Genomic DNA, 23,207 nt, shown 5'->3' with positions numbered 1-23,207 from the left:
ACAAAATTTCTTACGGCAAAAGACTGCACGCATGTCATTTGTAAGGCATTCGAGCGGTGCGCCTCATGTTACCGTCACGAAACGGATGGCGTAACTAATAAACTACTCAAGGTAGCAAAACTACTCAAATAATTATTCGCGCTCATTTTTCAATAGTCTCTAAGAGATTGTGAATCCCTGAAAACTGAAAAAGAGCACGAATGACACCCATTTTCAAATAAGGAAAAAAATGTATTGACTAACTACAGATTTGTATCGCGAACGTCCGTAGTGTAAAAGTTATTAGTACGCATTTGTTCTGAAATAACGCATTATGTTTGTGCAAACGACGTTTTTTTTATCAATGAGCATGTTTACCGTCGTGGATGTTCATGTGAAACTAAACTCTTTGCACAACGAGTGATATTTCAATAACTTACATTGAGATGTTCAGATTTACGCCACAGTTTCTAGTTTTGATAAACAACTCTACCAGGCAACGCAACAAATTTTTAACACACAAAATGAACATATTTCGAAAAATTTCCGACAAAACATTTGAAAATTTGAAAATTGTTAGATAATTTTAAGGTAACATTTAAGGCAGTGCTCCATTCTTCTTATATGCAGCTGAATCTCCCTTTTAATTTGTTTTGATCGGTCCCATAAAACAGTTAAGACTCCCTAGGAAAAGCAATCGGGAACGCTTTTGACGATAGCAAAAACATTAATCGAAAAAAAAATTCAAGACAGGTGTCTGGTGACCTTCAGATGGGCTGATTTTAATACTGAGATCTTACGTTATATGAAAAATTTGCGTTCATAAATGGCTTCCCGTTCAAAAATGCTTTTGTGCAGAAGTGCTGGATATGCTGGAAGTTAATTACTGGCTGAGGGAATATCGGAACGGGATGATTTTCGGAACTATTAAGGATTTTTATTTTTAAAACTGTGATAGATACGTCAGTGGCATCTGTTGAGCTCTGCTGTGGACCGGATAGATATTATGTACAGTCATGTACGGAAGTTAGCTGTATGCAGACTGGCCGTAAAAAAAATAATCTTGCGTTGGGCGTAAGCCAGCCAGTTGGCATTCTACAAGATGGAACACGCATATCTCCTCACGCTTCTATGGTTTTCATTCACCTGTTGTGCATAACCGCTCCGGAATAAATTCTCTTGCGCGAATCCGCCTCCCGCAAACTTCTGTCCTTGATTGTACTTCATAAGGATTATTAATTAAACAATTTTTTATGAAATTAACAAATAAATATTTTATTTCTGATTTTCAAGGCCAAGGTTGTATTAAAAAATTGATGCCTGCTCACATCAAAGGTGAGCCTTGTTCTTAAATTTTCTTAATCGGCAATGTACTTCCAAATATCCAACGAAAAAAAACGCATTTAAACGCTTGATTAGTCGGCTTTCGCGCATTATCTAATTTCATAATGGCGTCGCTTCGTGTGGTGTCATCACCGAAATCAGTTCAGTTTCTTCTACATTGTCAAATACACCAGGAGCGCCTGTATGCGAAGCATAAGAAGTGCGACGGAATATATATTTCAAATATGCAATCCGGGAAAGTCAACTGAACGAGTTTTCAAGCCCGTTTTTTTTTCCGTTTGATATTTCGAAACAGGGTTGTCGGCATTTAATAAAATTTACAAAACAGGGCTAATCTTTGATGTCGACGGCCATGAATTTCGCAATTAAACTTTCTCTCTAAAACCAAACAAAAATTTATTAGTTGATTTTGGTTACTTAATCGTCTAAATATTTATCTATACGAGGAACATCATAAATGCCGTGGTGTCAGACTATTTAAACACACCGCACATACGGATCTCTTATAGTTTTTAACATTACAATCTGTGAAAATGAGAAAAAATTCGTCCTGAATGACAGTTGTGAATCTGTTCCAATAAAAGCTGTTCATTTCTCATTCAAACGTATCAGGTATGCTATTCCAGAGGATTACCTGTTAGGGCAAGAATATTTTTAATTTATATTATTGATAATAATTTCAGAGTTAACTGTAAAGTGCGACTGTTACCTGGAGATTTGTTGTATGCCAGCCTGTTACTAACCTGACTAATACAACTATATCACAGAATAACCTACACAAGATATCTAACAGATGAAGTGGTTGGCAAATTCATAATAATGCCGACAAGACGAATCTTGTGTGCTTGACGATTATCAGTGAGTCGTTTTTATATAATTCAATGAGAAACGGTGAGGTTGTTCAACCAGTATAAATATTCCGATATTTAATAGTTCAACTTACTCTAACCCGCTTTTAGCAATTACATATCGGTTTCATTTCCTCTAATAAATACAACACTTTTCGTTTTATCCACCCCTCACTTCCTCATGGTGACAAAAACAATATATGGAATTTACCTCCGTAATAGTCTTTAAGTTAGAATATGCGTGCTTCAGTTGGAGTCCTCACTAGTCTTACTTTATTAACAAGAATTTCCGCAAAACAAGGTTTCTGGATTTATTTCAAGCAAATATTCAACGCATGGTAATGTGTCTCGAATTCAGCAAGATATTGGCCTCATTTTATTGGAATTCAGAAGGAAAACAGGCGCCCATTCATTTGACAGCGAAAGTTTTTTAGCACCTATTTACCCATTTAGCCATGCAATCTACCGTGAAGCCTACCACATCACCTTTAAGACCTTAATTACTTAGAGAAATAAGATATATTAGCTTAATGAATTGAAATTATTAGTTTTAGTCTAATGCGATTCAGTTTCCTGCTGCTATGGTGGGCAGGTGGCAAAGTGAAGGAGAGGCAAATCTCCATCTCCATGTTTAAGGACGAAAAGAGGGAGAGAAAGTGCGAGAAGGAAGAGAGAGAATGGAAAGCGACGGCTGGAGTAGTGGCTTTAGAGGTTGTGACGAGAGCGGAGCAATGCTCAACCGGAATGTGGTAGCCACTGCAGTAACCCAGGTGGTGGCGCCCATAGAAGGAGGGGGTTATAAACCCGGTGGAGGACTGCGCAACCTGACGGTGGTTCCCCGGCAGAATTCAGGGCTATATTGCTAAAGCAGTACTGCAGCGGCTTTCGCTAATTGACTCACTTGGCTGGTAAGCTAAGCTACAAAGGTTTCTTTCATACCACATATCACAAATCCACTACGAACACTTCCCAACATTTAGAGCTTTAAGGGTTTAATTTAAATTTAAAATTACTGTAAAGTTTTCCTCCAAAGAAACGTGCTGATTTCATGCGTTTTCGTTTTCACTTCTACACACGGCCATTAAAGATTGCGGTTCCTTCCTCAAACTGATCGCAAATATTGCAGACCACACAGGCTGAAGTATTGCCTGAGAGAGCACTTAAGTAGAAAAAAGTGGTTTAGCGCATTTTTTGTTGAAATAATACGGTAATAATTGCTGTTATCATTTATTCTATGTAACTTCTTGTTGCCAGTAATTGATGCAACAACTAGGAAATGTCGTTAAATGTTAGTAAGTGCAAACAAATGACCATAACAGGCAAAAAGTTCTATTACTATAATTTTACAAAATTAACAGCGTCTGTCTTGAAAGGGTAGATGAATTTAAGTACCTTGGCGTTACGATCAGTTCGAATCTAAGTTGTAGTCCGCATTTTATTAACATAACCTCAGTGGCATCCAGAAGACTATGGCTAATAAGATACCGGATAAAACATGCTTCCACTAAAGCAAAGCTTGTGGCGTATACTTCCCTAGTGCGTCCACTACTCGAATATACTGACGCAGTATGGGACCCGCATTCGAAAACGGATGCCAAAATGTATTGAGCGTGTCCTAAGAAGTGCACTACGTTTCATTTTCAACGCCTACGGAAGACGGTTATTGATATCTGATCTTCTTAGCCGTTCCGGTTTGCCCACCTTGGAATCTCGTCGCAAGATGCATCACTTGAAAATGTTATTCGACATCGTCAATAATCACACCAGAATAGACTTGCACGCTTATATGCTGTATAACAGAACACGACAAACTCGGCAGAAGCACGATAAAACAATGGCAATGCCCAAATGCAGAACCATTGAATACAAGCTGTGGTTGTTCCCAAAAACGACAGCCGATTGATTGGAATAGGTTACCTCGCGAAGTGGTCACCCTATCGTCAGCCGAAACAATTTTATCTGCAATCAACCCCAGCTGGTCAAGTTAGGATATTTGGTTCGATTCTGCAGTGTTGCCCTTGTCGCGTTTTGTTTAGGATTTTTATGTAAAGTGTTTGTTTCTCCTCTATTATTTGAGTTGCTCCGCAGAAAATTTGCTGCCCGCCTGCAGCCCTTCTTTTTCCCTTTTTTCCTTCCTAGCTATTGAAAAAGCACTGTGCAGTTGTATCCCCACTCCTGCCTTGGACACCAAGGGCAGCTCGCAGTATTCAATAAATAAACGATACGTTTTTGCGAAATAAGATGGTGTTGCCTTTCACCTTAATCAATGTTCATTCCTGTGTATGATTGTTTCTTTATTAAGAATCTTCTGTGTCTAATTATATGCATATTGATATATTGCTTACAGAGTGTTCGCATTTGCTTGAAAAAATATTCATTGTATTATATTGTTATTGCACACTTTTATATCTGTCCTTCCCCCTCCCTCCACTTTTATCTACTACCCATGCGTTTACAGCCTTTAGAACCAAGAAAATAAAATTGGCAAATAAAAGCGCAAATTAAAACATGTTTCTGGAAAATAGCAAATACATGCCACTTGCTGCACTCGTATACGATGAATTTGTGACTTTTGTAGTATCAAGATCTGACTGAAGATTGAGTCTTTCTGTGTATTTTTCCGATAACATTTGCGAAAAATAGTCTTTTGTATCTTCTAATATTAAAATAAAATCAGGGGTGTGGGAATATCAGAAATTTAGAATGCAAATAGAATACCCTTGTCATTCGGGTCATATTCATATTCGAGAAATTAATATTCGAGAATTTTCTAAACTCGTCAGTGGTCGCATACCGCGGCGAGTTTCATATATGCGACTATGGGAAAACCAGAACATAGACACAAATTATTCGAAGATCAAGTTTAAAGTGTCCGCGAAACAGTACAAGGGTGTGCTCTTCGCTTTTTTTTCCATCGTTCTTCGTGTAAATCGGTCACACCCTTATGCTGATAGGCTTGCACCTGGAGCGAAATTCCTCAAATAGGCTTTCTCAAAAGCGACGAGAAAAAGATGCCGACCATCTGTTTGGAAGAATCGTTATGCGAATGCTGTTTTTGCTTGTTTGCATCTTTCTTTCTTCCTTCCCTTATATATTACGCATCTAACTTCACATCAATGGCAACCGTTCTATCGGCTTTACAAGTCTTGTAGCTTATATATATTACGAATCGAACGCTCACATTCATCGCACTAGTTATATCGCCTTCACAACTCTTCTAGCTTAAGCTCCGCCGCTTGATATAGGTTAGCTATAATATGCGGGAAAACCGACTTGCGGAACTACGCATGTGACTCCCAAAGGGGAGCCGAGTCGAAATGTCACCAATAGGGCAAGGGGTCGTGAAAGAAATGTTTCCTATTGAATCTTGCATTGTAACCCTCGCACCCCTTGCGTACGCACAACGGCAGGCGTGACCACGTTTACAGGGCCCCCTTCGTTAGTCCAAAGAATACATTATCCACGTAGACTCAGTTTTTGAGGCTCGCCGCCAGACTGCGCCGACTGCGACTATTGGTCACCCATTGGCTGCGGACTGTGCCGACTTTTTTAAACCCAGCTGCGTGCCGCTTTCAGACGCCTAATAGTGCGTCGCTTGTCGTTTCTTTTTCTTTTCAAACGTAGTCACGCCTTTCCGACGTCAATGGGCATTCCTCTTGCTTACGCCCGCGTTTTTCACTCCTCCGGCACGCTGAAACTGCGCTCTCACAACAGGCTTTTCTCTCTTTGTGCGGCGGATCCTCCTCAACAGGGCTGCAGTGCATTCTCGAATTTTCGGCACTTTTTTTTTTATTTGAGAGCGAGTGTGGGAAAGGGAGGGAGAATCGACAGCTAGACATTTGGATAGCGCTTCTCGTACCTTTCGTCGATTTTATTTTATTTATTTATACATACAGCTAACCGCTTTGGCATTGCATCTCAAGTCATGGGTTAATAATAGTCCTAAATATTGATGCTCATTTGCTGCAGTGATAGGCATGTTGTTATTAGTTATAAAAATTTCCATTTTTGCTTCCTTCTTGTCATTGTCATAAAAGCTCTTTCAGTAGCGTTAAGGGCCACCTGCCACTCGGTGAACTATTGTGTAATAGTTTTTATTGCATTCTCAGAGATTCATCTTCATGAAATGCGTTGATTTCCTGAGCAATGATGCCGTCATCAGCGAATACACGCATGTCAACATTAAGATTAGCCGCTACATCGTTGATGAAAATTAAAAAGAGAGCAGGGGCCAAGAGGCAACCTACGGGAAAACCAGATACCACTTGAACTTGAAGCTTCTCGTTTAATTTTTACATACCGTGGTTGGTCTGATGAGTTCATTCTAACCGAGTTAACTATGTTGTCCACTTTATATCGTTTCAAGCTTATTAATTAGTTTAGCATGTGTAACCCGATAAAAAGCCTTCAAAAGTCATGAAGTGTGACAGGTTTGTTTGCTTCTTGGTATATATATATATATATATATATATATATATATATATATATATATATATATATATATATATATATATATATGTTCTGGGATAAGCTGTGCACCAATTCTATTAATTGTATTACCTTTCATAGCCGTAGCGGAAGCGAATGATAAATAGTAATAATATGCGTTCATTTTTGAGCAAAATAAATTCGTGCTTAAGGCTAATATGCTCCAGTATATTCGACCCTGAGCAGGTAATTGAGATCGGTCTATATTTAGTAACATCACTCTTGCTTCCTGACCTGTGTATTGGATTGGTTTCAGCCTTTTTTTCCATTCTTTTGGTGGAGTACATGTTTTTAGCGATTTATTAAAGATTATGTGTAAATATTTAGCCATACACACAGCGCAAGTTTTGAAAAAAGCTATTAGAAATATTATTAAGACATGGTATATTTTTGGGTGTGTCCAGATTTCATACCAGGTTAAGTATTCCACTCTCTCTCACAGTGGTTTTATGTTTATCATTCTGCTGTGGCTAAAGCATGGAACAATGCCATTATAATTAGTGAACATGGACGAGAAATAAACATTTATTTAATTGGCGAGCTCACGGTTGTCTTTTTGCAAGGATGGATTAGAACTACGCTTTTGAGTTCAGATAGCTCCAAAGATTTATTGGGAATGTCCTTGTAAAATTATTCAGCATATTAGCGAAATAGTGCGATGTAATAGACTTTAGCCGACTTTTCATGTTTCTATGGCTACACTTCGCCTTTTTCCTATTTAAAGAAAGATTTTAACTTGAGTAATTGTTTGAGTGGATTAATTTTTCGTTTACTGTCTATAAGTTCATGGGTAATTGAAGTGTTGCTTCTTAGTTTTACCTTTTAAATGGCGCGAACATAATAATGCGGTGTGATGCAATAATTTACAAGGCCTCCCATAGTTCTTTGATGTGCAGTTGTAGTACGGCGTGGAAGTTAAGTAAACGAGTCAAATTCGAAGAAAATGTGGTCTAAAAAGCCTCTACAGCTTTGTGCAATCAAAAACGGTAGTTAGTGGCCGCGGGATATTAATTGAGCTATTGTTGGGGGCGCTACATAAAGTTAGTTTGTGATCTGAGATTCCATTTTGCAAGCCACAGTATAGATTGCATTCTCTTATGCTGTCTGGTGAAGTAGTATGCATTTCTGTGCATGTCATGTTTTGACACCATAGCGTTAGAGGTGCCACTGCCTAGAAACAAGCAGGTGGAGCCGAGGGAGCCGACTATGAGGCGGGTGGGCCCCGCGGGTTGCGTGCCGTTGCAGCGCGATCACAACCTGCCCACCGTGGCAAGTGGCAGTTAAATTAATGATTGGTCATTCGGGAAGAGCAACCCGGGTTGAGCAAAGCCCACCGCTGGGAGCACCTGCCATAGGAGGCTTGTTCCGCATCACTTAACAGCTGCACCACTTTACCAGGGGGGGGGGGGGGGGGGGGGGGTATGAAGGCTCCCAGCAATCTATGAATGTGAAATATGGAATGATCTGCATATATCTGAATCAACCCATTACGTTATCGCGTCATACCATTAAGACGGAACAATAGTGTGCCCTCCAGTGTTTGTTTTTGGCATCAGGCTGAGCAAGTCTAGGTTTGTTCATTGCAGTTGTGAAACCATTCCCCCTTTGAGTGCGTAATCCCTAATCCGATGGATACCAACGCCGAGCAAATTCCTTCGTTGTCTGCAGCGTAGACGGCTCGCAGCTAGGTTAATGTTAGTGCTCCCTCCCGTGGTACTGTCCGCTCTTCGTCGTCCTCTGCATAGCACAAATCCGTGTTTTCGCATTTATTTTAATACAGTAAATATTCTCTGTAGTTTTTTTTAAACCAGGACGCCAACATTTGCCCATGTTCTCATGATTTGTTTTTTTCGTACTGACCATGTATTCGAAATTCAATTCGATATTCGAAAGCATTTTCCTTCATATTCGTATTTGATTCGTATTTGAAGATTTTGTAAAGACAAAGGGTAATATTTAGATTATCGGTGACATTGCCATCTCTGCGCGTGCTGTAAGCTCGACCTGGCTGACCACGGACTGTTCCCGCCCATGCTCCTTCATGAGGTCTCAGTGCCTCGAATAAACCCCCATTTTACAATTTAAACATTTTTTACACCCCTGAACGCCTTTAACGTGAAAAATGGCTTTAAATCTTACTGAAAGTAATAAGTCACCGGTTTCACAGGCTCTAAACTTCACTTATTTCATTCTGGTCTCCATTGCTTACCCTAAGCGCCCTTTCACCCTTTAGATACAAGGAACCAGGATTCTTCAGTGTAGCAAAAGGAGCGTCGATAGATCGGTTGTTAGGTTTGATAAAGTTTGGGGAAAGGCCCAGATTTTCTTTCTATTAAACAGGAAAAAATTAGTACAGGGGCACCTCCGCAAACGCTCTTATTATGAAGCAGGCCAGTGCCTCAAACTTTCCTCAGACATTGCTGAGAAATAATCAGTGTGTGATTAGCCGCTGAAAACTCTCTGCTTAACTCTTGCTGGAAGGGTGTTAAAAACTCCGGTGGTTACTATATATTAAAATTGAAATTTCACAATCTATCAAAATACGTAGCTCGCAGCCGCGAGTTCTCTCCATGTGATTTTTCCTGACAAAAGAAAATGAAGATTATGGGCGCTACTTGCTTGGTGATAGTTTTATTGGGTTTGTTATACAAACAGAGTAGCTAGCTTTGTGTGCGTCAACTTCCAAACAAGCCACTGAAGAATTCAGGTTATTACAATTGCCCTGTACATTTGGTATTAGCAGCAGGTAAAGGAGTAATTAAATACTAAACTCTTTTTATTCCTTCACTTTCATCAGGTTCCTATATTTGTCAAAAAAAAACTTGGATCGTTGGGCGACGCCAACGCTGCCAAATGCCCATACTTTTCTCATGAAGACCTGTTGTGTCTCTTATGTGGAATCAGCACTCCGATCCTCGAATTCTTCTGCCTCACACATCTACAAGCGCATAATAACATAACATAATAACAGCAGTTTCATCTTGTTATAATCCAGCGTGTACATTTTTTAACTAATGTTTATTTCATTCGCAACAACCATGATCTCAAGGGAGGGTTGCTCAAGGATGACGAGTTTGGGGATTGCCGGCAGCACTTCCCTACCCTTTATAATGACCGCCAAGCCTCTTGCCCTCCTCGATAAGTCGCTCTCCGACTTCAGTGATCTTCTTGCAAACAACACGAACGCAGTCGCGCTTAGTTTCAATATCTTCAGCTGCATGACTGCACGCCACTTGGCTGAAGATCTTTCCGAGAATCTGTACAGCTTCCTCTTTGGCCTTCTTTTTCAGGTGGCCGAGTGGATTGCCTGCCACCACTATGATCTTCTTGCCGGCATCCTCAATAGCGTCTTCGACCTCGTCCCATAGATCTTCGAGAAAGTCTTCGCCACTCTGGATAGAGAATTCAATAAATGCATTAATAAATTAAAATATTTTGTTAATCATTTGGGCTATTGGCGTTTAATGCTCCAAATCGACTCAGGCTATGACGGACGCTGTAGTGAAGGTCTACGGAAATTTCAACCACTCAATTGAGTTTCTTTACTATTGCACTAACATCGCAGGGTGCCTAGAAAAAACCAGCCACCCTGTATACACAATGCAATATGACCACGACCGTGTCAGAAGATTAGAAGAACGCAAACATTATCTTAATTCCTAAGCAACGAGATGTCAAGGACTTGAAAAGTTACAGACCGATCAGCTTACAGTGATTTGGGTACAACGTATTTACTAAGGTGATCGCTTATACAGTCAGGGCAAGCTTAAACTTTAATCAAACAAATGATCAGGAAGGTTTTCGTAAAGGATATTCCACTATATATCATGTTCACATTATCAATCAGGCGATGAGGAAATGCGCAGAATATAACCAACCTCTATATATAGCCTTCATTAATTAAGAGAAAGCATTCGACTGAGTGGAGAGGCATTACGGAGTCAGGATGTAAAGGGCATGGAAGACATATATATAGCAACTGCACAGCTACCATAGTCCTCCTTAAAAACAGCAATAAAATACCAATAAGGAAGGGCATCAGGCACGAAGACACGATCTATGCTATTCATAAGAAACAAGGTGCTATTCGCCGCCTCTTTACAGGAGGTATTAAGAGGCCTGAATTGGAAACAGTTGGGTATAAGAGTTAATGGAGAATACCTAATTATTCTACGAATTTCTGATGACAATACCTTGCTAAGTCACTGAGAATAATAATAATAATAATAATAATAATAATAATAATAATAATAATAATAATAATAATAATAATAATAATAATAATAATAATAATAATAATAATAATAATAATAATAATAATAATAATAATATAATAATAATAATAATAATAATAATAATAATAATAATAATAATAATAATAATAATAATAATAATAATAATAATAATAATAATAATAATAATTGCTTTTGGGGAAAGGAAATGGCGCAGTATCTGTCTCATGTATCGAGGAGATGAACTGCAAATCGTGATCAATGAGCTACACAGTCGGACAAAACGGTGCGCTTAAAAATTAAAACACAGAAAACCAAAGTAATGTGCTGCAGTCTAGCAAGGAAATAGCAGTTCACTATTGACACCGAGGAGCTGGAACTGGTAAAGAATACTTAGGGCAGGCATTGACAGCTGATCCTGATCATCAGTGGGAAATAACTAGAAGGATATCATGAGACAGAGGTCAGGTGGCATGTTCTCTAGGATCATGAATGGCAGTTTACCACTGTTCCTCAAGAAAAAAGTATACAACAGCGGTATCTTACTGGTACTCACCTATGGGGCAGAAACGTCGAGGCTAGCGAGAAGCGTTCAACTTAAGTTATGATAAGTGCAACGAGCCATGGAAAAAAATGATCGGTTTAACTTTAAGATACCGGAAGCGGGCAGAATGGGTTTGGGAACAAACGCGTGATAATGACATCCTGGTCCAAATCAAGACGAAGAAATGGGCTTTGGCAGGGCAAGTAATGCGAAGGCAAGATAACCGCTGGTCCTTAAGAAAAACGTAGTGGATTCCAAGAGAAGGCAAGCGTAGCAGGGGGCGGCAGAAAGTTAGGTGGGTGGAGGAGATTAAAACGTTTGCAGGCATAGGATGGGCGCAACTGGCAAAGGAAGGGGTTAATTGGAGAGATATGGGAGAGACCTTTGCCCTGCAGTGGGGGTACTCAAGCTGATGATGATAATGACATTGACATCGCACAGGAGACGGGCCTCTAGAATATCTCTTTCATTGAAATTCGACCGCCGTAAACGGATCGAACCCGCCTCTATGCTTGTGTGAAGAATATTGTTCGCCGTTCACCAGCTGCTTTTCCAAGGCGTTCGTGCCTAGCGGTAATTCGGGACTGGTGACCCCCATCCGGTCCTATAAAATATAAATAAGAACGCGGTGGACAAACTTCCGTTAAGACGACATTCCCGCTAATTCTCAAAATGACTGGCGTTATTCAGCATTTGTTTTTGCAAATCACGGCGCTCACCGGTAAAAATTCCTCTGCCTCTATTGAGCCTCCGCCCGCGCTAACACCTGCAGCGAGCGGAAGCCGCCCACCACCCGAAGCCCACGCGGCAGGGGAGAAAAACAGACACAGAGGGATCAGATCAAAGGAAGCAATGGGAAGATGATTGTCCTCTCAGCCCTACAGACTCAAAATTGTCGCATCACACCGTATGTCCACAAGTGCATTTTTCACTCATTCTTTATTTCTGAATATTATTTCCTTTCGGGAGTAAAACCAGTCAAAAGACGGAACACAGCGAAGAGACGAGGCACACACACGACGACTGGACCAGCAACTGTGCTTTATAGAAGAAATCAGTCTCCCAGGGAAAGTGGAAAATTTTGCGCAGCTCAGTTAACAACAAACTGAGCTGTTACCTGTTAATTGAGCTGCGCAAACTTTGCCACTTTTCCTGGGAGACTGTTTTCTTCTACAAATCACAGTTGCTAGTCCAGTCGTCGTGTGTGTGCCTCGTCTCTTCGCTGTGTTAAGTCTTTTGACTGGTTTTACTCCTGAACATGTACCAACTGACCCAGATTTTAACACTACTGCTATTTCCTTTCTTTTCTCAATAATATTTTTAAATAGCAACGATAGAGTATTTATTCAAGTTCCTGTTGTTCACCGAAGCATAATAATAAACCAAGTTCTCTTCTCTGTCCTTATGACTTATGTCCTTCGCCAAACACGAATAATAATAATAATAATACTACTACTAATAATAATAATAATAATAATAATAATAATAATAATAATAATAATAATAATAATAATAATAATAATAATAATAATAATAATAATAATAATAATAATAATAATATTATTATTATTAATTGGTCTTTTGGGGAAAGGAAATGCGCAGTATCTGTCTCATATATAGTCGGACACCTGATCCGCGCCGTTGGGGAAGGAATAAATGAGGGATTGAAAGAAGGAAGGAAGAAAGAGGTGCCGTAGTGGAGTGCTCCGGAATAATTTCGATCACATGAGGATCTTTAACGCGCACTGACATCGCACAGCACATGGGCCCTTTAGCGTTTTTCCTCCATAAAAACGCAGCCGCCGCCGTCCGGTTCCAACCCGAGAACCCAGGATCAGTATCAGAGCACCCTAACCACTGAGCCACCGTGGCGGGGTCCAAATACGAAAGCAGTGCAGAACTTTCACACTGCGGAAATAAATTTTCAGTCTAGCAATTTTCGTGACCCTATTTTCGGTGACTTCTAAGGGTTTCAACAAGTTCTGGGCATCACAACTCTTATTTGCAACTCAGACCTCGCATCAGTGGTTTTTCATGCTGCATGTAGTCCAGCTGATGAGTCCGATTTGTATTACCTGCTATGCACAATTCATAAACAAAGCCGTCATTTGCAGCGCATATTTAACTCAATCAGTGTTTGTGCGATGGCGGTAACCTATTTCAGAAGAACCGACAACTGAGCTAGTTGGTGCATCTTTAAGCCGTGGTAAAAACAGCGCAGCGACGACAGACGCAGAGAAGACAGAAGAAGACGGACAAGCGCTGACTAACAACTAAAGTTTATTGGAAAAAACACAGGTATTAATACACTCCTAAAACAACCAGGGAACACGCCCCTCTTAACATCCTTCTAATCGTGCGAATCTAGATACTTAATCTCACATTCGTGAAGAAGCACTGACGGTGTGCTGACGCATGCATCACCATTCGCGTGGATGCGATACGCCTCACACAATTCCCTTGTCAATTTATCCCTGTGCCTGCAAACAACTTTTGTCTCATGGAAAAGAGGGTTGCACATTTTTTTGTCGGGGGGACCTGGGATATTATTCAGGGGGCAATCTCTAAAATGTAATGCAAGGTTGGACGATGGGGGGCCATTTAACGAGGTATGATGCTGACGAAGACGGGTGTTCACACATTTTCCCGTTTGGCCAATGTATTTCTTGCCACAGGAAAACTCAATGTCATACACTACGCTTTCAGCACATGACGTAAACTTCTTTTGGTGGTTTATTTTGCAGGCTCTACTCCCGGTTGGTTTCTGTTTTTTAGCCTTTGCTTTCCTATCTATTATGGCACAAATTTTTCCAAGCTTTTGCGGGGCTGAGAAGAGCACTTGAATTCCATATCTGGCGCCTACTCTTTTTAAGTTGTGTGACAAACGATGAAGATATGGTATAACCGTATGCCTCTTCATGCCTGACGGCTCTGATGGATGGCAACTCTTGAAAGATTTTAGTTTCCTCAGCAATTTATTGCAAGCAAGCACGATTACCTCTTCCGGAAATCCTGCCGATTGTAATCTACCAACCTGCTGATTAAATCTATTCTTCATTCCATGCACACACGATTTCGAAAGTGCTGATCCTAAACATGCAACGGCTATACCACTTTTAACTAATTTAGAATGGGCTGAGCGATAACTAAGCAAGGGCTTCGCTGAGCGCTGTTGAAAAGACCAGCAGACATGATCAGGGTTCAGGACCAATCTTAAGTCTAAAAACTGTAGCTCGTTGTTCTCCGCGAGTTCAAAGGTGAACTTTAAACCTTCTCCACAACTAACAAAAACCCTTAGTATTTCTTCTACATGGCCCTTGAAATTTGTAGGCTCTACAAAAATTAAATAACCATCAACATACCTGAACACCTGTTTTACACAATCACTGAACTTGGAATAAGTTAAGTAATATTTTTCTGTGTCACGTTGACAGGGCGATAAATTCTAAGTTCAGTGATTGTGTAAAACAGGTGTTCAGGTATGTTGATGATTATTTAATTTTTGTAGAGCCTACAAATTTCAAGGGCCATGTAGAAGAAATACTAAGGGTTTTTGTTAGTTGTGGAGAAGGTTTAAAGTTCACCTTTGAACTCCCGGAGAACAACGAGCTACAGTTTTTAGACTTAAGATTGGTCCTGAACCCTGATCATGTCTGCTGGTCTTTTCAACAGCGCTCAGCGAAGCCCTTGCTTAGTTATCGCTCAGCCCATTCTAAATTAGTTAAAAGTGGTATAGCCGTTGCATGTTTAGGATCAGCACTTTCGAAATCGTGTGTGCATGGAATGAAGAATAGTTTTAATCAGCAGGTTAGTAGATTACAATCGGCAGGATTTCCGGAAGAGGTAATCGTGCTTGCTTGCAATAAATTGCTGAGGAAACTAAAATCTTTCAAGAGTTGCCATCCATCAGAGCCGTCAGGCATGAAGAGGCATACGGTTATACCATATCTTCATCGTTTGTCACACAACTTAAAAAGAGTAGGCGCCAGATATGGAATTCAAGTGCTCTTCTCAGCCCCGCAAAAGCTTGGAAAAATTTGTGCCATAATAGATAGGAAAGCAAAGGCTAAAAAACAGAAACCAACCGGGAGTAGAGCCTGCAAAATAAACCACCAAAAGAAGTTTACGTCATGTGCTGAAAGCGTAGTGTATGACATTGAGTTTTCCTGTGGCAAGAAATACATTGGCCAAACGGGAAAATGTGTGAACACCCGTCTTCGTCAGCATCATACCTCGTTAAATGGCCCCCCATTGTCCAACCTTGCATTACATTTTAGAGATTGCCCCCTGAATAATATCCCAGGTTCCCCCGACAAAAAAATGTGCAACCCTCTTTTCCATGAGACAAAAGTTGTTTGCAGGCACAGGGATAAATTGACAAGGGAATTGTGTGAGGCGTATCGCATCCACGCGAATGGTGATGCATGCGTCAGCACACCGTCAGTGCTTCTTCACGAATGTGAGATTAAGTATCTAGATTCGCACGATTAGAAGGATGTTAAGAGGGGCGTGTTCCCTGGTTATTTTAGGAGTGTATTAATACCTGTGTTTTTTCCAATAAACTTTAGTTGTTAGTCAGCGCTTGTCCGTCTTCTTCTGTCTTCTCTGTGTCTGTCGTCGCTGCGCTGTTTTTACCACGGCTTAACCTATTTCGCGCCATTACTGCGGCGGGAAAAGTACTAGGAACAACGCATAGCATTATGGACGCTGACCCGGAGACCTGTCTTTGTCTAAATTTGTTTCAGTTTCTATTTTAAAACTGTTTCTTGAGTTGTTTAAAAAAGAATTTAGAGCAATCGAGCGAGGTGGAGCATTATATCGAGATAACAAACTGATATTTCTTAAAAACCTCCCTATTTTACATTACCCCGCACTGTCACGCATTATGTTTTTAGGCCTTGAGTCAGGATTTCCAATGCACTAACCTAATTAGGAGGATAATGTGGTCATGTATTTTGAGCGTGGAAAGCGTTCTCGACTAAAACTACTGCGCAGTTCGCCGAATCCAACTGTTTAAATCTCTCATATAGACAAGCGTTAAATGTTGCTGCAGGGATTACATTTTCTCGTCTGGCACCCCATCGGACTAATGTTCTTTTTTCGCCTTTCGGGAATTGAGTTGGCCGTACTGTCCCGGCTGGCACGTTCTAACAACTTTTACAAACGCTTGCTGCAAGCCTTCGTTACGCACTGCCTGCATGACTAGTGGTGTTTTAACTCAAATGCATCATTAATCTGCAAGTGCTTCACAGAGAGGGATGTTGTGTACTGAGAATAAATTTTAACATGATTCGTGGCATTAATGCAACCAGGTGTTAATAGCGTTTCTGACAATAAGCGAGCTTGATTAATTTATTGGCGATTAATTTGGGTCGGATAAAATAGTAATTGTTCTAAGCTGGGTACTTAGTACTCATTTCTATTGGATATGCCACTTTTTCAAATAACAATTTCCTATAAAGATTTCATGCTTTCTACTTACGTAGAGATCACGGAGTATTACACACTTGATGCCAGACATTTTTAACACAACACTTCCGCCGCAATTTAGCATCCTCTCTGAAGTGCGTCCAAAGCTTTCGTCATTTATTCTTTTATTTAAAATAAAACTTCGCTTTATTTGGTTTAGTACTTCCTACATTAAGTACCTTCAATAAATTGTTTACAAAATAATGCCGCGTCGATTTCTTCAGCTACATTACATATCAACCAGACTGCTAATATCACTGCCGTCCTTTCATTTTGCTGCTTATATCTGAATTCTGGAATTGCGTACTTTCCTTTTGTCTGCTTTAGGGTTTATTATATTATCTCCATGGTGTATATGCACTTGTCTGATTTGTCGCGAGCACAAATGCTTACATTTCTTAATTTTTTTCTCCCACCCAGCACATGATTATCGTTATCTCTATGTATTTCAAGAGCTCCTGCTTCTCCCGCGATAAATTTCTATCTGTTGGCTGTCTGCTTCCCTTAGAACCTCAATGCCGCTCTACCTGATTACGAATATTACATTCAGTAGCCCAAGGCTACGTCCGTCTTTGCTGGCTATAGTGAAATATAGCATTTCAAGCGACATCATGGACGTGTCCACTGTTCACTCTACCATTAACTCTTCTTCAACGATTAAGTGAAACCATTACCTTTAAGTTTTTATTTGTATAGTACCTAAACCACTCCATCCGTTTAAAAGGTATTTTTTTAGTATACCTTTAATATCTGGCGGTCAGGACACCTTGCCTTGCTTTGCAGCTTTGCGCCTTCTCACGCTTTTTCGCCAAGGCACGCTTTTTCTTGTACATATCGTTTTAAGTCTCAAGTTTTCTTCCGTGCCGCGTCCATTATGTCTGAACTTTCGCGCACAGGCTAAGGGAGTATTTGTTCAATATGTTCAATATATTTTTTTGAAACATAAAGAAAAATGATAGGTTTTTTGCAAGCGGAGCTAGCCACCGCTTATATTTAAGTTTGATTTCCTCAATGCATATTATCCACCGCTTTAAAACGTTTAAATGAATGTCCTACTTTTCATAAAATCTTTACTTTTCTGAGATAATGCCAACGTTTCGCTTTGTTACTTGGGCATGAAAAACACCGCCAGAGCACTTCCTTCCGTCTGTTCTTTGATATTTTCCAGGGTGCTGGCAGGGGTGTTCTAGCATGTTGCTGCTCTCCTGTAGACATAAAGCGCTTCTCGCAAGCGAGGCGCCTCTTGATCGCTGATCGGACTGTGAAACAAGAATGTGTGTCAACAGAAGACGAAAACCGCCTCCACCGCCTTGCGCAATCTATCAATCTAACACACCTTGAAGTCAGGATGCCGGCGCTAGCCTGAAATTGTTACTGAGATGTTTAACTCGAGCAGAATACCGTGCATGTTAAAACTCAGGGTGCAATGGCTAGCATTTCGCATTTATTCGAGTTTATTCTCGATTACTTTCGCTGCAAATGCAAGGCGTTGTTGCATTTCATGAAACGCGAGCTGCGTTGTTCGCTTTAAGCCGCTGTAGTTTTCTACGATGTCTTGTTGATCGATGCGCACGCCAAAGAGGCGACAAAAATAGTCCTCATAATATTGAGCCTTACCTCACTCAATTCTTCATAAATCTCCTGTGCCACATCAAGGAGAATGACGCCGGTCTGGATGGCTTCGTCAGAATTAAGCTTTGCTGCAGCCTCTACAGCCAGATAAAGGGTTGGGCTGGATGTCTCAGGCGGAAGGAATGCGATCCCTGGAAAGAATAAGTAATGAATCTTTTCATTCCTTGTCAGTCTTGAAGCGATCATTAATTGGCTGATTACCTTCAATATAATGATAAATTGACCACTTTCTACTGATAAGTCTTAGTTATTCGTGGAGCTAGGGCATTAACATTGAGCAACCTGTTCACAGCACATTCCTTTTACAGTTTTCTCTATAAGACGATAAGAGAGGCCGACTTACTTTCCTATCTTTATTATAGTGAAATTAAAAAACGAACTCAAAACGAACTCGAAATTGTAAATATATCATAAACGGGCCTTGCTAAAGCCCAGAATACTTGCTTTTTTTTAGGTTATTGAACGGAGATATGCGACTTCCGGTGAGGGTTTAGGAGAACTTTCTGTACTTACCTGCTACTGCCCCGAAGGCACAAACCAAAAGAGTCGCCGCCGATTGCTTCATGGTACCTGGAAAAGGAAACGTGTTACAACATTTTTTTTTCTTACAAGCAGAGCTGTGAATTCATTTCGCTAACACAAACTTCCTTGCTCAACATTCGTTAAGCACTGCCACACTGGAACAAGTACAGCGATCATTACTTTTTTACTCACTTCGGATTCCTCGTTCAAAAGCCGGTAAATATACAACAAAGCAGGTTTGAACATGTGGATGCGTTTTATGCCGTACATTATCTCCGTGGTAGCAGCTATTTCGAAAGCGATTTTGTAGTATTGAATAATATTTTTACTGTTTTCCTTTTATACAGAAAACAACAGCTGAAAATCGAAAAAGAAGCCAGTTTTTTTTAAATTTCTAAAGCGATATTTGCAGTTCGAGATAGCGACGTGAAATAATTTACGCACAATGAAGCAGCCGCAGATTCCCAGTGGTTATAGCACTCGGCTGCTTACCAGAAAGACGCGGGTTCGATCGTGGCCGCGTCAGTCGAATTTAGATGGAAGCAAAATTCTAGACGCCTGAGTACAGTGGGATGATAACGCACGCTAAACCACCCGAGGTGGTAGATTTTTCCTGAACCCTTCACTACGGCATCTTCATAGCCTGAGTTTCTTTGGAACTTTGAAATCTCATAAACCAAAGAAAACCAATTTCGCACACAATGTGTCCGCAGTGGTACGTACGCGTAATATGCGGCAGAAACAGTGTACGTGTACTGGACTGCCGGGAAATGCAATTAAAGGAAAATAAAATGCTTTCATTTTTCCATCTGCTTGACCGCCTGTCTTCGCTGCGCCTCCAGGCGGAAATCATAAACCTAAAAACAGCTCAGCGGTAGCATTTGGAGGGGGCGAATTGCAAAAAACTGCTGTGTGCTGAGCGGTGTCAGAGGACGTAATCATCCCTAGGTGATCAAAATTATACTCTAACTCTCTACTAAACGACTTTTTTCTATTTGCGTTCTTTTAATCCCACCTTTCTCTGTTCCCTCACAGTGCGGTTGCGGTGTCCCATCTGTAAGTAAGACAGTTAGTGCACCTTCAGTTTTCTCAAAGCCAGAGGTGCCGCTCCAAGCGCAGTGCCGGATGTCCACAGAAACGCTTCCGTGTTTGATTAAAAATTGCAACTTTAAACGAACCCTTTAGAAGTCGACCTCGACTGCGGTGTTCGAAGTCACCCTCCTTCACAGCTCCACAAGCATTATTACGCGACGCACTTATCCGGCCTGGGGCATCTTTTTTTCGAAGCGAAAAGCTTCACTACGCTAGGTAAAGCAGTCGTCGTGTAGGCCGGAGAATGACCTTGAATGGCCCTCAGCTCAACCACGTTAGCGGTGTATGACCGTATGTGGTACAGTTATGCTGCAGAACCCTTGACCCCTACCCTTGTCCCTGACCTTTAGATGACGTTTAATCTCTGAACTTCGACCTTTGACGTTTGGTGACCTTTGGGCTGACATTTGACCTTTCACCTTAAGAACATCTGATGGGGTGATGTGAAGCCACGTGATGACATCCGATGGAGATGTCGTAATTCCACGTGATACCGCGTCATTGCCACGTGTTCGTGTGGGTATATATATAGAACGGCTAACGCGAGCTTGTAGTGAAGCTGCCATGGACGAGCCTCAGATGCTTAACAAGCGTCCTTGATTTTCGCTGAATTGCAAGGTTAGCCAATTTAAGCCACTTCCAATTTTTTCCTTGAGATGGGCTCCTTCGCCGCTTCTCAAGCCGCAAGCACGTCATGTACCCTGTCACGTGACTTGAGGCGCCAAACACAGAACAGCGGAAACTTTCCACACGCTTCGACTCCTTAGCAGCTGGCACCCCGCCAGCCATTCGACTCTCTCTCTGTATGACGTCATACCTCGCTCTCATTGATTATTGTGCAGTGATGTTAACCCCTCTGCCGACCAATCCTAAATTTGTGTGACAACGCGGGTGCGCTTTACTCCAACCGTCAACACTGTCGCTTTACTAAACTACGAGACTGACTCAGAGTTCATTGTGGAAGAAAGCCGGAGAAAATTAAAGTGAGCGGCTTACTAGATTAGGTGACAAGCGATACTGACATTCCTTCCTGCCTTTTCGCATCGTGAGCAAGGCAAGGGAAAGCCCAAGTAGCATACGCCTGCACCAATACGACGTTTCAGGTGGCCGAGTCGGGAGCTCCTGGCGCGGAACGCTAGTACTCAGGTGCGCATGTCTCAAAATTTGGGCGTGTTTTTTTCGTTATCGAGGGTCTCCCAGCTTGAAGTTAGTCTGTACCGATTGCGGAGCAATTTGGCGCAGATGTCTTGACATCCGGTTGTCTTGAGCGCAATATTCAAGCTATAATATGCAGAACCAATACAGCGATTTTGAAATCTAGAAAAGGGGTGTCCGTTACGATGTGGAAATCCTCCAATTCCACAATGTAAATATGTGCCCAAACATTAAGCGGCAAAAAATCGTATGTACACTACCTACTGCCGCGAACGTATTGCGCCTTGCGCCGTACGATATACAATTACAGGCCATATCGTCGTATCTTTCACGACTGTTTAGAAAACGAGCTTTGCAGGTAGGAAAAAAAAAACACCGGGTAATTTGGCTCTATATGTTGCTCGTTCCCTCAAAAAAATTTTATGCAGCATACATTCCCTACATAGAAAAGCTGCGGAAAAGCAAGCCAGAAGAACATAGAGTATGAGTAAGCCCACTGAAACCGACACCTATAACCGCATAGAGGGCAGGCTGTTTTTTGTGCGTGTGGTATAGGTCAAATAGAAATTTGTACCGGCATCATTTCTACCTTAAAGATAATTAATTTATTACAGTACAGCTGAAAGAAGCAGCCACATTCCTCTAGGGCAGCCGTATGTCGCGTCAGATGCCCCACCAACTCAGCTATTGCGGAAACTCCACCCTTATATTGCGAGTGTATTCGTGTTGCAGGTAACATAACCTTGAGAGCGTTCAACTGCGCCACCCTTGTCTATATTGGTGGACGTAGGATGTCCTGTAATACCAGAAGTTCAAGGAATGGTATCGCACGTACCTGAGTGCGGCACCTATGCGGGAACCCTCTTAACCTACCTGCTACACCAAAACCGCCAGAAACTCAAACGTGATCAATACCAGCCACTGCGGCCGCGTTTCGAAGGTGACTAAACGCGAAAGCCGCAGTGTTCTTTGCGATTTCAGTGCACATTAAAGAAGCGCCCGTGGTCTAATTTAATCTGCAGCCTTCTACAGGTTACAATTAACAATATACAAGGTTATCAGAATCGAGGTGCTGGCTAAGCTGTTGTGAGGACTAGGGTAGGGACGTAAATTAAATAATGAGCCCCTCATGTCCATAACCTTGTCTGCTCAGTTGAGTGTTAGTTATTACGCAGCTGTATTTTGGCTGCGTATTTATGTAACATATGAACTGGTTCATTTTATTTACGCTTTGCCTATTTTTGCTTTATTGTTAAGCCACCGCAGTGGCTCAGTGGTTATGATGGTCAAGTGCTGATCCGAAAGGAAGGTCGTGCACTGTGCGATGTAGCGTACGTTAAAGAACCCCAGGTAGCCAAAATTTTCCGAATCACTATAGTACGGCAATCCTTATAGCTGAAGTCTTTCAGCACGTCGAACCGCATAAATCGTAAACCGTTTTACTGTATTCTACAAAGTATTCTGTATGCAGAGGTAGAAATGAAACGCTTACCTTCACGTGAGGTATGAAACTGGTATGGCCGTCCTCACACTGCTGTACCACTGCTGTATCTGCAGTGTCCTTTTATACATGATCCAGATTGGTTTGCCCAACGTGACTGTAAAGCGGTGCAACGTCACTTAGAAGCGATTCAGATCGGGAAGTGCTTTTCTAGGCCAGCGGATAATTAAAACAAAGCATATAGCTGCTTTCAACAAGGAACTGCTGCCAAGCTTCCACTCGTGCCTCTCGAAAGGGTACACAACTGACCGCACAAGCAAACAGAGAAGCGACAAGAGCTCATTTTGCTGCCAACAGGAAGGCTAGCTGGATACATTACGCATAATATGCCCTATATCTACGGCTTCATTGTAAGCATAACCGCGACCGCAAACACAATTAGAACTTTTTATGGCTGAACT

At 41.3% G+C, this 23,207-nt stretch overlaps 1 protein-coding gene across 1 annotated transcript; it reads right to left on the bottom strand.

The window, feature by feature from the left end:
- Positions 1–9,559: 9,559 nt before the first annotated feature.
- Positions 9,560–22,841, bottom strand: LOC144123181 (uncharacterized). The gene is made up of 4 exons (XM_077656061.1): positions 22,798–22,841; positions 19,050–19,106; positions 18,522–18,667; positions 9,560–10,051 (listed from the first exon to the last, which is right to left on the bottom strand). Exons 2-4 carry the CDS (start codon positions 19,099–19,101, stop codon positions 9,758–9,760), a joined length of 492 nt encoding a protein of 163 aa, XP_077512187.1. The 5' UTR covers positions 19,102–19,106; positions 22,798–22,841; the 3' UTR covers positions 9,560–9,757.
- Between the last annotated feature and the right edge of the window lie 366 nt (positions 22,842–23,207).

The sequence above is a fragment of the Amblyomma americanum genome, chromosome 3, assembly GCF_052857255.1.
Source record: "Amblyomma americanum isolate KBUSLIRL-KWMA chromosome 3, ASM5285725v1, whole genome shotgun sequence".
Taxonomy (NCBI): domain Eukaryota; kingdom Metazoa; phylum Arthropoda; class Arachnida; order Ixodida; family Ixodidae; genus Amblyomma; species Amblyomma americanum.
The sequence above is the reverse complement of the archived record's forward strand: the minus strand, read 5'-3'. Positions and strand labels throughout refer to the sequence as shown.

Excerpts from the sequence above, each read along its gene's own strand:
- LOC144123181 (XM_077656061.1), bottom strand. The coding sequence starts at position 19,101 with ATGAAGCAATCGGCGGCGACTCTTTTGGTTTGTGCCTTCGGGGCAGTA. Across the intron at positions 18,668-19,049 it reads TGCCTTCGGGGCAGTAGCAG|GGATCGCATTCCTTCCGCCT; the intron begins GTAAGTACAGAA and ends TATTCTTTCCAG. Across the intron at positions 10,052-18,521 it reads TTTATGAAGAATTGAGTGAG|AGTGGCGAAGACTTTCTCGA; the intron begins GTAAGGCTCAAT and ends TTCTCTATCCAG.